General features: G+C 37.8%; 1 protein-coding gene across 1 annotated transcript in view; it reads right to left on the reverse strand.

The window, feature by feature from the left end:
* CALCR (calcitonin receptor) overlaps positions 1-14,528 on the reverse strand; it is a 144,146-nt gene that overhangs the window by 26,577 nt on the left and 103,041 nt on the right. The window contains exon 8 of the mRNA XM_008526146.2: positions 10,243-10,369. Coding sequence (XP_008524368.1) covers positions 10,243-10,369 — 127 coding nt within the window. The remainder of the gene's footprint in view (positions 1-10,242; positions 10,370-14,528) is intronic.

Raw genomic sequence — 14,528 nt, forward strand, 5'->3', positions numbered from 1 at the left:
CTGTCTCTGCTGTTTCTCTCATCTCTACCCTCAGGACTTAAACCCAATGACATTTATACAGAAGGTGAGAGTAGATGCCTATTATATCTAAATGAATATGACTTTGGATAACATTTATAATATTGTTCCTTGAAAGTATTTTAAATCCTAATTTGATGATCATTTTATCAAGTGCTCAAGCAAGAGCTGCTTAACAAGATTTGACAAATTCCAGAGTAATTTTTTCCTAACCATCTTATTCTTGTAAATGTCTGAAAGCATCAGACTACTGTCATCAAAGAAAACTTACAACCCTGGGCAGAATCCCAGGGTGGGGGGCGGCATGCATCTTAAGTGATGTCAAGTTCTAAGTTTCCAGCAAGGGTATCTTTAGAAGGCAGCATCTCTAAGGCTGGCTATATCCTGTCATTGATACCCTGTAGCCCTGGTAGAAAGTTGTTTCTCTTTGCACAGTGATCTTCAAATTGGGCATATGAATTCTTCTTTCTGAAAATACTTCCTGTCTTCATGATTTGTGGTTTATCTTAATACATTCCCATCTTGAGATAAAGTTCAAATAAAATATTTAAAAATATAATTGTCTACAAACTTGGTAGTTTAATTTTGATAATACATCTGCTTTTCACTCTGTAACAAGGGTTTACGTTTTTCAATTATTTACACTGCATGCAAATCATTCAGAACATTTCAAGGCCCTTGAATTTATTACACGTAAAATCCATAATCACTGTTTTTCTCATAAAGGAGAGATGCAAGGCCTTTATCAGCTGAATTCAATTGCATGTGACGCTAAGATGGATGCTCTCCATTGGAGTACTATTTATGTATGCAATCGAAACATTTTTTTACAATGGCTATCTTTACATGAGACCTGTTTAAAAGTATGTCTTTTTGCTGCTCCCCTTATCATTTCAATTAAAAGGAAACAAGCTTTTGTCTGAATCAAATATACTCAGTGTCCCTTCTCCCCATGACACCATCCCAAACTGCATTTCCTCAGAAAACAGAAATTCTAGAGAAAACACTCAAATAACTGAAAATCAGAGTCCTACTTTATGGACCAGTCTGCCCCAGCCATGACAAAGAATTTTGATTTCTGGATAGTTTTAAAGTATTATTATTAGAGACGAGCTTTCATAATTAGCTTTTAGTTTCATGTGAAAAAAATTTGTGTTCCCATTCTTTGTGATATGATTGGAAGTGTGGCTTACTTCTCACTCATTATAAACATTATTGAACTCAGTTATTGGACCAAAACAAGATGGGATATACTACATCTGATGAGGGATGTTGAGAAGAGTTTGATTTCCTTTACCTAATTATTTGAAGTTGTGAATTGTGTCTTGAGACATGTCAGGGGACAACGAGATATCTGAATATTTTGGTATGTGATTGAAGAAAGGCAAATTGTTTTACATATTGTAGAGTCAAGGACTCTTCTTTTTTTCATCTCTTCTATTGCTTTTATTTTCTTCTAAAACAATATCACTTTTACAAATTCTCCAAAAAGATTTAGCAAAAAATTAATGATGTTAATTATCAATGTCATTTCCTTCCTCTTGCATATGGTCCCTTATCATTCTGGAAGCTATTTTAAAGCAATAAATTTAGTGTTCCCAGCAGAGAAAAATGCCCAGAAAAACGACCCAAAGTATTTTCAAACTTTAGTGTGTGTAAGAATTTCTGTACAGGGATGTATATTATACTTAATGGATGACTTAAGAGATTTTGGAGGATAATTTTGATTCTATGAGGATTTGATTTTTCTAGGCTAATGTTAATACCCAACACCCCTAGTATGATATCTCTCCACTGTATTGCTTCTCTCTCCAGACCTTTACTTTCAAGGGGAACAACCTCTACATTTTCAAACAAAATTTATATTCTTCAAATAAATTTCTTCATTAGGTATTTGATTATTTCAACTTTTAGGAATGTCATCTGTTTCACTGACACATTAAACCATTGAACTGCTTTCCAAATGTAGAGAGTTTACGGGGAGAAATGAAAATGTTTCTCTGGAATGTGATATATGTATTTCAAAGGCAGCACACGTTAGACCTGGAGCCTCAAGTCCTGAATGCTTCTAGGTTTCAGTGAAGATTTTTACCTTATTGTTTTCGCCCTACATTTTCCCTGCCTATAATATGTCTGCTTTTCAGACTAGCATTTACCCTGCTTCAGTCATAGTAGCGTTAATTTTTTTTCAAAAGCATTTTTATTTTTAGATGATATTTCTAAACATTCAAGGTCTCTTTATCTTCCCATAGGGGTAATTCTTGATTACTTTTTTCAGGGCAACTTTTCTTTAGAAATTTTTTGGGGAGCTACAATAGCGCTACTCTAGAGAAGTGTTTTTTTTTATCACTCAAGGGTGTTCTCAGGATGTTGTGTGGATCTAGAAAGGGCTTCTTCCAGCTTCTCCAGGGAAACATGACAAGTGGACCCAGAGGGAATCGAAGAGGAATTTTATACTTTCAGAGTCAATGTGGAGTTTCATTTGGAAAAAGTAGTCAGGCGCATAAGAGCAATGCAGTCACCTCTGAGTGACCACCTGGGTTAGGACTTTGTCTATATTCTAGTCACTTGTATACAGAACACCAAGATCAGTCAGAGATGAGAACTGGGTATTCCGTTAGAGCAGGCCTCACTGAAACCATCCAGAAGAACTAGGAGACAGGAAGGAAGGATTGGTAAAAATGTGGAGAAGAGAATTCTTGTGGGAGAGAGATAAGTTAATAAAAACTAAAAGCCAAAATAAAAGGGATTCTGATCTTCTATTCAATTTGGTTAGATCAATTTCTGGAAATGACATTTTGTTCATTTGTAAATGTTCCTGGGAGGGCTGGCCACTGTAGATGTCTCAACAATGCACCAGCCAGCACTGTGTCTCAGTGGTGTGTATATCACTCTGCCTTGTGTGGACGCAAACTTCTGGGGAATGGAGGTTGCATGTCCATCATCTTCCCTGAATTGCTTATAACTGAAGTGGGCAACGCTGTGGAGAGAAATTACTTTTGTCTGTCTAGCAGAGAGGATGGATCAAATGAGACTGACATTTGATTAGGTTGGTGGTTTTCTCAGCTCTCCTCTCTTGAAGCGACAGGGCGATTTTGATACACAGACATCTAGAAAGGACGCACGGCTTACCTTTTCTTCTTCATCCCTTCATGCATCTTACAAGCTTGAAATGCCCTTTAATCTACTCCTTGATGTTAAACTCTAAAAGGCATGAGCATGGCTTATTTATAAGACTATGAGATCTTGAAAGTAGTGCCATTATAATGAATCCCTCCCCAAATATCCAATTCAAATATAAATAATAAAAGCGTCTACAGTAGTGCTTCTCAAATTTTAGCATGTATCAGAATCACTGAGAGAGCTTGTTACAACATAGATTCTTGGGTCCTAGAAGTAGAGATTCTGATTCCGAAGATCTGGTGTAGGGCCTGAGATTCTGCATTTCTCTAAGTGCCCAGGTGATTGATGCTGTTGGTTTATGGGTCACAATTTGAATGGATTTAGGGTACAGAGGGAGTGTCCTCAGTTCCTGACTCCTGTTTTGGTTCCCTGCTGGCCTTTCAGTGCTGATAATCCTAATCATCAAAGAGCACAAGCTTCCTGTTCCAGTAGACTCAAGTGCAATGGGAGACGTCCTGACTTCGATTCACATGCATACTAAAACCTCACGCAGAGGAACTACAGAACTTTTTGTTAAGATGCCAGAGCAGTTGATAAACCAAAGGGCATGAAGGCTCTCATATCAACTTGAAAGCTGTCAATGAGTACAATCTTTAAAGCTAGCTGAACGAAGGAGAAACCCTCTAGCCAGAGAGTCAGCATTCAGTAACTTTGCAGGAAAGTCCTGCAGTCTTTTTTCTCCAGAGGAATTTAAAGATGTAACTTTCTCAATTAAATCTAAGTGTGTCATGCAATCCTGAGCTGATTTCTGATAAAACTTTAGAGAAAATGAGCCTGAATCTGTGCAACTGTAGTCATGATTCAGTGTGTTTAGGGAAAAAAAATGCACTGGAGAAAAAAAGTCCCATCTGAGATAAGGACATTGGAAGATGATCCAGAAATCAGCAAAGGAAATATTCTGGAAGCGTTCAGAAAATAAAGCCAGAGTAAACAGAAAAGGAGGATTCAATACATGATGGAAAGGAAAGCCTGTTAGAAATATAGCAGGAGAACAAAAATAGCTTGCTGTCCTCAAGGGTCTTTCTCTATATGGTGTAAGAGGATATTATATCACTTTTCACAGGGGATTCTCAAGCCGTGACTGATTTAGTTTTATATTCTTAGACCACAGCCCTTTTAGGTATTTGTGATTTACAAACCTCTGGCTATGGGCATTCTGCTTTTATACTTAGGCCCTTTTGGATTTAAACAGTATTTTACAAATGCTCTGAGTTTCCATATCTCCTATGCTGTGTAACACAGAAATGAAACTGGGTGCCAAGCTAGAAAATAACAAGTGTTTGAGGCCTAATGACAATGGTAACAACTATAATATAAATCATAACAGCTAACATTTGAGCGTTGTTACGTGCCAGACACTGTTTTGTGAAATTTAGGTGTATCAGTTCATTTAATCCTCACAAACAACTCTGTGAGGAAGGTACTATTGTTATCTCCATTTTACACATTAGGAAAGTGAGGCACAATGAGGTTAAGTAACTTGCTCAAGATGACAGAGTAATCTGTAAGTAAGCATAAGAGCTAGGATTTGAGATCCTGTGGTTCAGCAAGAACAATGCTATAGTATTTGAAACAATCCACCTAAGCACAGCAGATATCAAATTCACTGTTGCTCCAAGAAAATGAACCAACAGACCCCATGGGAGGGGACAAAACTCCTCGTATCGCCACTGAAACTTTTTGAGAATGAAAACAAATCTGTAAGAAATTCTGCACTAAATTCATGACAGCCTTCTCAAAGCAGGGGAAGCCAACTGCAAATGGTGAGAGGAAGACTCACTATATAAACCATTTCACAAGATACCATTTGTGAGTCACTGATTCCGGCACAGAGGCACTGCTCAGATTGGCCAGAAGAGAGACACTGGAGATTGGGTTGATGGGTATTGCCATTTTAGGAATAAATTCTTCAAATCCATATAGGAAAGTTGTTGATTATAAATAATACATTTAAAAAGGAATAAAGGAATCTTCTATACCTTTATGCACCTTATGATCTTTGTTAAAAGACCGTTTATTGGTTTTGACATATAAGTAAAGTGAAGTAGCATAAATGAGCAGGGTAGGATATTTTATTCCATGAGCACTTCTTGGCATTATTCTCTCTGCATCATTCCTCAAATACATCATAGCTTTTCATTCCCAATCTAATTTCTTCCATAGGCTACTGAAATGGATAATTTCCAATCAAGTTTTATCTGCCATTGAACTCTTATTTCAAAAACTCAGCTGTCCCTGTCACCTCCCTTACATTTACATGCCCTCTCTTGCACCAGCCTCCTTTGGGCTGGGCAGGAGGAGTCCAGTTTCCACTCTGGGTTTCCTCAGTCTCTAGGGCCTCACTTCTGAGCATCCATTCCAAGCTGATCTTCCTGTGACTAGGATGACGTTCTGACATAGCCCAGCAGCTCAATTGTTGCAAACAAATGACACTAAGAAGAAATTCACTTTGCTATTCAGAAGTTGGGACTCATTTGACTTTACTTTCTAGGAGGCTATAGAAAATGTGTCTCGATTGTTTTGACTTTTGAGTTGCAAAGTGCTTAGCTTCCGAGTAAAAACTAATCTCCCTGCATTGTCCCTTTCAGACCCAGATAAAAAGTTCAGAGACATTTCTTTCTGGAAAATGACAAGTATGCTGCCAGCGTCCTTTAGATTCAGCAAGAACAATGCTTTTAATTCTGCCTCCTGACTCTCTACATGAAGATCATCGAATAAGCAGATGGAACAAGAAAATGAAATTTTAGATATTATGGAAATCAAATGCTCAAATGACACAAATGACAATGGGCAATTTTCACATCACTCAATAAACTGAGGATCTATTCAGCTCTTATTTATGCCATGAGTTATTTTGAGTTTAACTTTTTAAAAAAATCAATGTGAAGGAATAAGATTCTCATCGTTGGTTTTACAGGGGAGGCTCTGCCTCACCAAACAACGTCCAAGGGAAGAAATGACTACTTTGATGAGAAAGAAACCACAAACCCATAGGGATTCCCCACTGAGGAGGGAGAACACTGTGTTTTCTTTTGCCCCCAACAAAATAAACTCTTACAGAAGTAGCGCGACAGCATTTGGGACGATGCAGCCCCCTTTTACAAGAAATAACTCTTTTTAATATATTCCCTTGGGAACTGAGAAGGAAAAGCTTTCTGCCCCTTAACTGCTGATTCAGTGCCCTGAGAATTGGGTCAAAATGAAAAAATAACCCACAACTCTGCTTTAGTTTGTTTAAGAGAGAAAGTGTCTTTAAAAATTATATATTCCGCTTTTTTAAAAAAGACACGTATGTCTGAATCACAGAGAGATGAAGTGTTGATGGATGAGCTTTTCTTTAATTTATGACTGTGGTTATGTTTTTCATGTTAGTTAAAATTTCAATCAATATTTGTAGATTGACAATGTCCAATAACTTCCTTTTTCCAAAAATTTCTTGTGCTTTTTTTCTTTTTTGGGGGACTCTTCTGGGTTTTTCTTTATTATCGTCACTTAGTAATATATTGATGACTTCAGTCTTAGAATTTGGATGCTATTTTGTCTGTCTCCAGAGGTGAAGAATTTCACTCCTAGGAAAGACGGGACTTTTCTAGTTAAACCTTTCCTACTTCTTGTTTAACCTCTGTATATTCAAATATATTACAAGGGGAACATTTCTTTCTTGTTGCCTGAATTTCAGTTTCAACTGCAATTCACTTTAATAGTCTTTTGGATAGGAAAATATACTCAAGAAACTGGGCTTCTATGAATGCATTTATGACAGAATTTGCATTTTCAAGGGGAGATACAACACAAATGTCAAGTCCTGGGTCTTAATAAAGTCCTGTGTCTTAGTAAATAAGCAGTTTCAAAGATGAATAACATATAAGACATGTCTACTTGAGGATTTTTTCCTGGTCTTTCTTGAACTAATTTTGTTTGTCTAGAGAGAGTAGTCCTGTGTTGTTTGTAAATGGAGGGTTAGATAAGAGATTTAACAAACTCTCACTGGAAAACAGTGGCTGTATTCAAAGAGAGAAAGTACTAAAAACCAATGACCTAATTTTTTTTTCTTTTGGGTCAAGTGTATGCTTCACAATTTACAAACATAAATTAATTTTTGTCATTGTAGTCATTTGTTTTTAGTTTATACTACTTACACATATTTGGTGAGAGATATATGTCTCCAAATTTTGTCTTATGGAAGAAACAGACATTCGGAAATGTGAAGGAGGGCACCGTGTGCCCATACATTATGACGTTCCTGTTTACTATAGTAAGTGGCTTGTTATTGGTGGCTTACTCTCATTTTGTGTACCCTCAGAGGAAGGGAGGTTTCTCATTCAGGCACAAAGACTTTTTGCTCCTTTGTTTTCCATTAAAAACACACACACACACACACACACTTTGAAGTAGGTCAAGTAAGGACTGAACTCCTTGTGTATGGTTGCGAGACAGGAAGCTGTTCCCACGTGAGGCTTGGCACATTCCTACAGATTGTGAAGGGAATGTCATAAATAGATATTTTCCGCAAATCACACGAATTTAGTTCACCCTGAAGACTAAAATTTGAGTTTTGGGCGCTCAATAAACGCTTGATTGATTGGATGAAATTCTAACTTTCAAATGTTTGATAGGAAGTTTGCTCTTGCATAGCTAAAAACACCAAATCTGTTAGGTTAACAATACATTGATCAGAGAACCAGGTACTACTCATGCCATAAAGGTAAGCTTCTTTCCTGTTTTTCAAACTTAGGTCACTTTGAGAACGCCTAATGTGTGTGAGAAAGCCACCCCCACTTCCCCCTACCTAGAAGAAAGCTTCCCGTTAATTTCTCTGGCTCCCCTCTGCTCATGCTTACATTCTCCCAGGAAATCAGCTGCATAGTGGCTGAGCCAGGCCCCTAGACACCTGCTTATAGGCTTTATTAAAGAGTTTTAGGCAGTAGGGGATCTGCAAGGCAGAGCTGGGCTGGCTTGTTGGTGCCTGGGAGGCAGCCTGTGTGAAGACACTGGAGGAATGCATAGGAAGGTTTGCCCATAAATTAGCCTATGAAACGAAAACATGCTAACTCGTGAGACCGTTATGAGCAATGAATAGAGTAACAGATTGGTTGGGAAAGCCAAGTGCAGAGACCCAGGGAGGCGGCCCCAGGGCAAGGGTTAGCAGCAACCCTGTGAGCAATTACAGTATTAGGCCCTTGGGAAATTTTAAAAGCTTTGTGTTTCTTTTGGGACTCCAAGACAACCTCTTGGAAGTAAGCAGGGAAGTTTTTATTATTTTCATTTAATGGATAAGGTTAAATAGCTTCTATAACTTAATTGCAAACTCAGAAAAATCCTGAATTTATACTATTTCAGGAAGATAACAGGTTTAGTACAATTTCACAACAGATGAGATGTCCCCTTCACCCTAAGCCAGAGAATGGGCTGTGGTATGATATATGGGTATGAGACCCCCTACAATAGAGATGGGTGAGAGTCTATTCGAGAATTTACAAAACTTCATAATTTGAGTGAGCGCTGCTCCCACGTCAGTGGGTTGATTCTTTAATGACTGAAGTGCCATTTCCTGGCCCACTCCGTACAGATAGTAACTTTCTCAGGGTTTCCACATTTATTGGAGATGGGAAGCTGAAAATTTGAGTCTTCTCTGATGAAAGATGCTTAGTTAGTTGCTTCTATATCTATTTTAAACTTAGTGGGAATCAGCTTCCCTAATTAAATACAGTGCACATGTTGAATTATGGACAGTTACCACTTTGGAATGACTGAGCCCATTTCTTTAAGAACACATCTTCCTCAGGAAATAAATCAAGACAATCGAGAGCACCATGTGGTGTAGAGGAGACAGGAAGAGTTTTGGTATGAGACAGGTCTGAGTTTGAATCCCATCTCTAACTATCCACAGTACGGAGGACATGTGCCTTCACTGAGCCTCAGTTTACTCAGTTAATAATGGGGATAATATTCACCCATTGCTGGGGTCTTGTGAGGATTAAATGAAATGAGATTACTTTTATTAAAATCAGTTGACATTGAAAAAGAAAACTCATCGAGATAAACCCATAATCACATTCTGCAGGTAAGATAGGACTGTGTCGCAGAGAACAGATGCCGTGGTTTTAAAAGCTGGATCATAATGCCTTTCTGGGTATATTCACACTGCCAAAATGATTAACACTGTGGATCCATTAGAAGCCAAATTAAGCTGCTTTCCCATGCCATGCCACTGTCATGCAGGATGCATGCTCTGGGCAGATTTCACGCATTTTTGTCATTGGGTTGGCAGAGCTGTCAAATGCCAGTTTTGAAAGATGAGGCTATCTACAGATGCTTGTATAACACAGTTAAGCAGAAAAACAAAAATGAAAATATCCTTTGGCCATTCATTGTGGGCCAGATAGCTTCTGTTTGTGCTTTCAAGTGTACTCTCCAGCCTCTCTCCCGGCCTTGGGCCCGGAGAAACGGATCTGTACATCTCCATCAGTGCTTCCTCACCCTCTGGTTTCTGGCCAAGCTCCGTTAACGGGAACTACCAGCAGGGATTGGGAGACGAGAGTGAGTGAATTCTCAAGGCATGCAGACTTACAACGTGATAATATTTATACAGCTTACTAGAGTAAATGTGTAGCTACTCATAGCTGACTGGCCCAAACCCAGCCTGGTGCCAGAATACTGACGGGATCTGATCAAGCACATCTGTAACCCATTAGTGACACACTGAGGCCACTGGGAGGTATTGCCTTAGTATGCCTAGTATCAGTAAACTTCCCATGGACATTAACAAATTTTTGATTAGTACTAAAAACTCATGATTTGCTGTATAATTCTTATTTCGTTATGATTGAATTATTCCTAGCCCTTTACTATAGCATATAATAATTACTTCCAATAACTACCTGGAAATGGTATGCCTTGCTTAATGCAAAACTCAACTGTAAAAGTAAATACGATGGTACATGTAAACAGCTGCTTAAGTCAAATAATAACACCCTGTTCACTATTTACAGGTAGTATATCCTAAAAAATAAAATTAAAAACAAATCACTCAGTGCTTACCGGATCCCTTCTCACGAGCTCTCCGTTGGGGACGACTTCAACCAGGTGGATGATGATAATCATAGAATTCAGAATATAAGTCAGAAACATGTTCTTGTGCAGAGTTACCCTTTGGCAGCCAAGGCTCCTGGAAGAAAAAGTAACAGAATGCGTTAACCAGCACCAAAATGTTGAAGTACCTGGAAAAAAGTTGGGGCAATATTTTTAATGTTTCCTTTAGCAACAGATGAGAGAACATATAGAAATAAGTGAGGCTTGTCCCATCTTTAAGACTCATTACTACTTTTCTGCCTGATTTTTCAAAACAGTTTTCCAGTCACGGTAATTCATAGTTTTCAGTCCTCTGGGTGACTTTGTGCAATAACTGAAAGAGTGAGTGATAAAAATCACTTTTAATTATAGCAAACGGCATGAAATTAATTAAGCGAAAGACTCTTACAAGAGAAACCATTAGGGTTTGGAGTGTGCTTCAGATAAAAAGTCGACTATGCATTGATGCAACTAGGTAGAAACTGTGTGGCAAATGGGATAACAGAGCATGAAGTCAGAACCAAAGCTGCCTGTGACAGAGGACTCCGTCCATGTCCTTGACCCATCACATACACAAACTTTATTAAGCCCCTGTCATCCTTCTCTTTCACCACAAACATCTTCTTACTCTAGCTGGAATCAATTCTGTGTTTCCTCCTTTCCACATCCTCCTGATGGTGGAGCTCAGACACAGGTAGAGAAATAAACAGGCTCAAATTTGATCTCATTATGAGGCACGCTGTGGTCTGGATCTGACAAGTCCTATCCAAAGGCTCCTGCTTGCTGGCGTAGCCATTTCCCACCTTTGGGTACTAAACAATTCGTTGGATTTTTCATTCCTTTCTACACCATTTCATAAACTTGTACATACGTATTTGTGTGAATGTTCACATAAATAAACATTACTTCAAATATCCTTTTTACTTCTGGATGCAAATAGAGAGAGCCTGCAGGATGGCTATACCAAAATTGGAATGATTATCCTAAATGAATAAAAATCCTGTATTTGCCATATGTGATCCAGACAAAAAGTGTCTAGCATAATGTGAAAACTTAAAACATTCAGTTAATGATGCCAACGATTGATCACAGTGACTATTCCTAAAAAAATCTCATGGAATAAAGTTAGAATTCCAGGAATTTTGAAAAGGAAATTCTGGGCAAAGATGAAATATGAGAATGGCCTAGGTTTATTTAGAATGCTTTCCTACATTTCCAAATCAAAGGAAAATGAGTTGTCAATTATCTGTAGTAAGGATCAAATTTTAAGTAATGAGGACATCTGTTAGAGCATATTTTGATTACTGTAGCTACATTTTTCAACTTTACAGGAAGCACAAACATTGGTAAATAGTTAATATAAAATATTTTAAAAGTCTCAACTTGTTGAGCAGGGGTAGAATTCAGAACTCTATATCCATGAGGTAGTGTATGGTAAAGATGGGGTTTAGAGAAGAACGAACTTTCTCTCTCTCTCTCTCCCCCACAGACACACTACCATGTGCTACTTTATTTAGCAGCAGAAAACTGTGTTAAATAAACTGAATCTAATTGGTTTTATAATAGTACTATAAAAGCAGGTTGCAAATATAAGGCTTTAAAAAGAAAAAAATTATTTGTATGAAACATTATACCTATTTATACTGCATAAACTCTTTCATATTGCAACTGCTGCATTTAGCACTGTTAAACCAGTCACCTGCCTTTTCTTATATAGTCTTGATAGCATTTTATTTACTCCCCTTCTCACTGCAAGGCAAATATCTGTGGTCTCCTTATTGGATTCAGCCTGGCTAAAACCAATGACAGTGGACATTATCCAGGACTAAGGAAAATGGATGAATGCATCGTACAGCACTGCTGTTCTCAGGCTTGATTTTCTTTTGACTGGAGAGAGTTCAATAATCTGCTGATGTACCTTAGCTAAAGGACTGGTTAATGTTCAATCTCCTGTGTAAATCAGAACCACCCTGAATAAAACATACTTCCTCTAACTCCAGCTTACTCTCTGGTCCCTGTATCCCTGCTTTATTTTTCTTCTTAACGCTTATCACTTCTTGACATATATGTTTACTGCCTTTATTTTCTCCTTTTTCTCATTAGAATGGAAGTGCTAAAAGAATTTGTTTTATGCACCTAGAATAGTGGCTGATACACCGTAGGGCTTAATATTAATTTTTTGAAGTAAAAATCTTTATATAAGAACAATTTTTCTTTGAGCTATGACCAATAAACAGTTTTCTGGTACATCAGAGAATTACATTAAATGCTAGATGATCTCATATCTTATACTTTGAATCATACCGTACATTGGCCAAATTCTTAATATAGGTATTAACCAACTAATGTTGGGCATATACCCTGTTGTTCAACACTAGCTAAAACATATATACAGTACTGACTGCATTATGTACACAATGAGAAAATAGTGGTTTAAAGCTAGATAAACTGTTAGGCTCCAGATGAAGTATATGACTAATATATAATATGAGTTTCTGTTTCTTGAAGGTTTCAATATAATTTCTGCTTATTGAGTTTTAAAAATTTTATTGCTTTTATTTGATGGCATTTCCACTTGGCTTTTTGAAATGAGTTAAAGGTGCTTTAAATTTATTAAAATTCTTTCAATAATCCAACATGTGTTCCTGTGGACCCACTATGATTCACACCTTCTGGTAGATGCTGGGGATACATGGGTGAGCAAAACAGACAGCTTCTGCCATCAGGGACCTGAAATACTATATAAATGTTTATTTACTCTGATGGTAACTGTTATGAAGGAGAGGTATAGGATGCTAAAGAGGATTAACTGAACTTAACATACGTAATTACGTGTTTAATTGTTCCCAGTGCAAATATCTTATTGCTTAAAGAACATGAGAGAAGCTGACAGCATTTTCCTGTCAGATCTGAAATGTCGTATGTAGAAAGAGCACAAACCTCATGGCAGCTATACTTAATTCCTCTTGATAAAGAAAAAAATAGGTATTTAGATGGACAGGACATTGCTTCCTCTTTGAGTGACAGGGAACCATAAGTACTATAGATTCTCCAATAGTGGGAGGATAAGACAACATAATCTCCTTCTGTCTCGGCTCAATCAAGGTGTCACTCAAATGTGAAGAAGACATGATGATCTACTTGCGCACGAATCTCAAGATGTCATATTTTAAGACCAAAGGAAAATGTCATTTTCATGGTTTTAGTTTACCTGGTACAAATCTTTTCACACTAAAAAATTTGTTTCAAGGTATTGGTACCCTATGTATGTATGTGCGTGCTTTTTGGGAGCTTTTAGTTGTATGAGAAGGCATTTGCTATTTGCCTTGAGTTTTGTAGATTGCATAAATCAGTTTGATATCATAGGACGAGGAACAGCAGCACTCACTCCTTCATAAGACAGTGTAATTAGAATCACATTCAAAGCAAACAAGGAAAGCAGCACTAATAAAACAAGTAAAAGTTGTTCTGAATTTACTGGTGCATGGGAAAACACGCATTTGGAATAACTGTTGCGACTGATACAAGCAAAGTCCTATCTTCCAGTGTAACTCTAAGTTTTCTCTTACCCAGGTATCGTACCTTGTTCACAGTGGACAAGAGAAATGAGAAGAGGAGAGGGAATGGGGAATGGATTGCGTTAAAACTTCTAGAAAAATTCAAAACACAATACATTATACATCTTTCTAATCTGACAAGGGACTTTGTACCTTTGGATTTAGAACAAAATTGTCAACTTTAAGGAACCCCCTTTGGATCATAATTCTTGCTTCTTTCCTATCACTTCTATTCCATGAGTGAACTGTCTGCCCAGATATGATCAACAGTTATCTTTGCTGTGCTGTCATGTCAAGGGTGGGTTGGGAGAAAGGAGGCTATCTTGGGTGCCATTGATTTAGTGGTTTCTCTGGAGGAATAGGAAGACAGCCAGAGATGTATAACATGTACAGATGGATACTGTACAAGATAAAGAGTTATCTATCCATGCACTATGTCAATGTGACAGAATAATAGGGAATACCGAGTGAGTAGTAGAGGACTCAGTATTCCTCCTGGAGGTCCCAGTGGAAACCCTCCTCTTTTGCTGATGTGGCCCATGTCATGTAATGTAGACAATGTAATGCAAGGAAGAACTGCCCCCCCCCCCCGCCCCCATCTCCCAACATATATCTCTATAAACTTACAGACAAGAGTAATTAATATTAAAAATATTTAACAATCAGGAAGACATGGGTATCAAGCAGTCAAAGTGGATG

Source organism: Equus przewalskii, chromosome 4 (genome assembly GCF_037783145.1).
Source record: "Equus przewalskii isolate Varuska chromosome 4, EquPr2, whole genome shotgun sequence".
NCBI classification, from domain to species: Eukaryota; Metazoa; Chordata; class Mammalia; order Perissodactyla; family Equidae; genus Equus; species Equus przewalskii.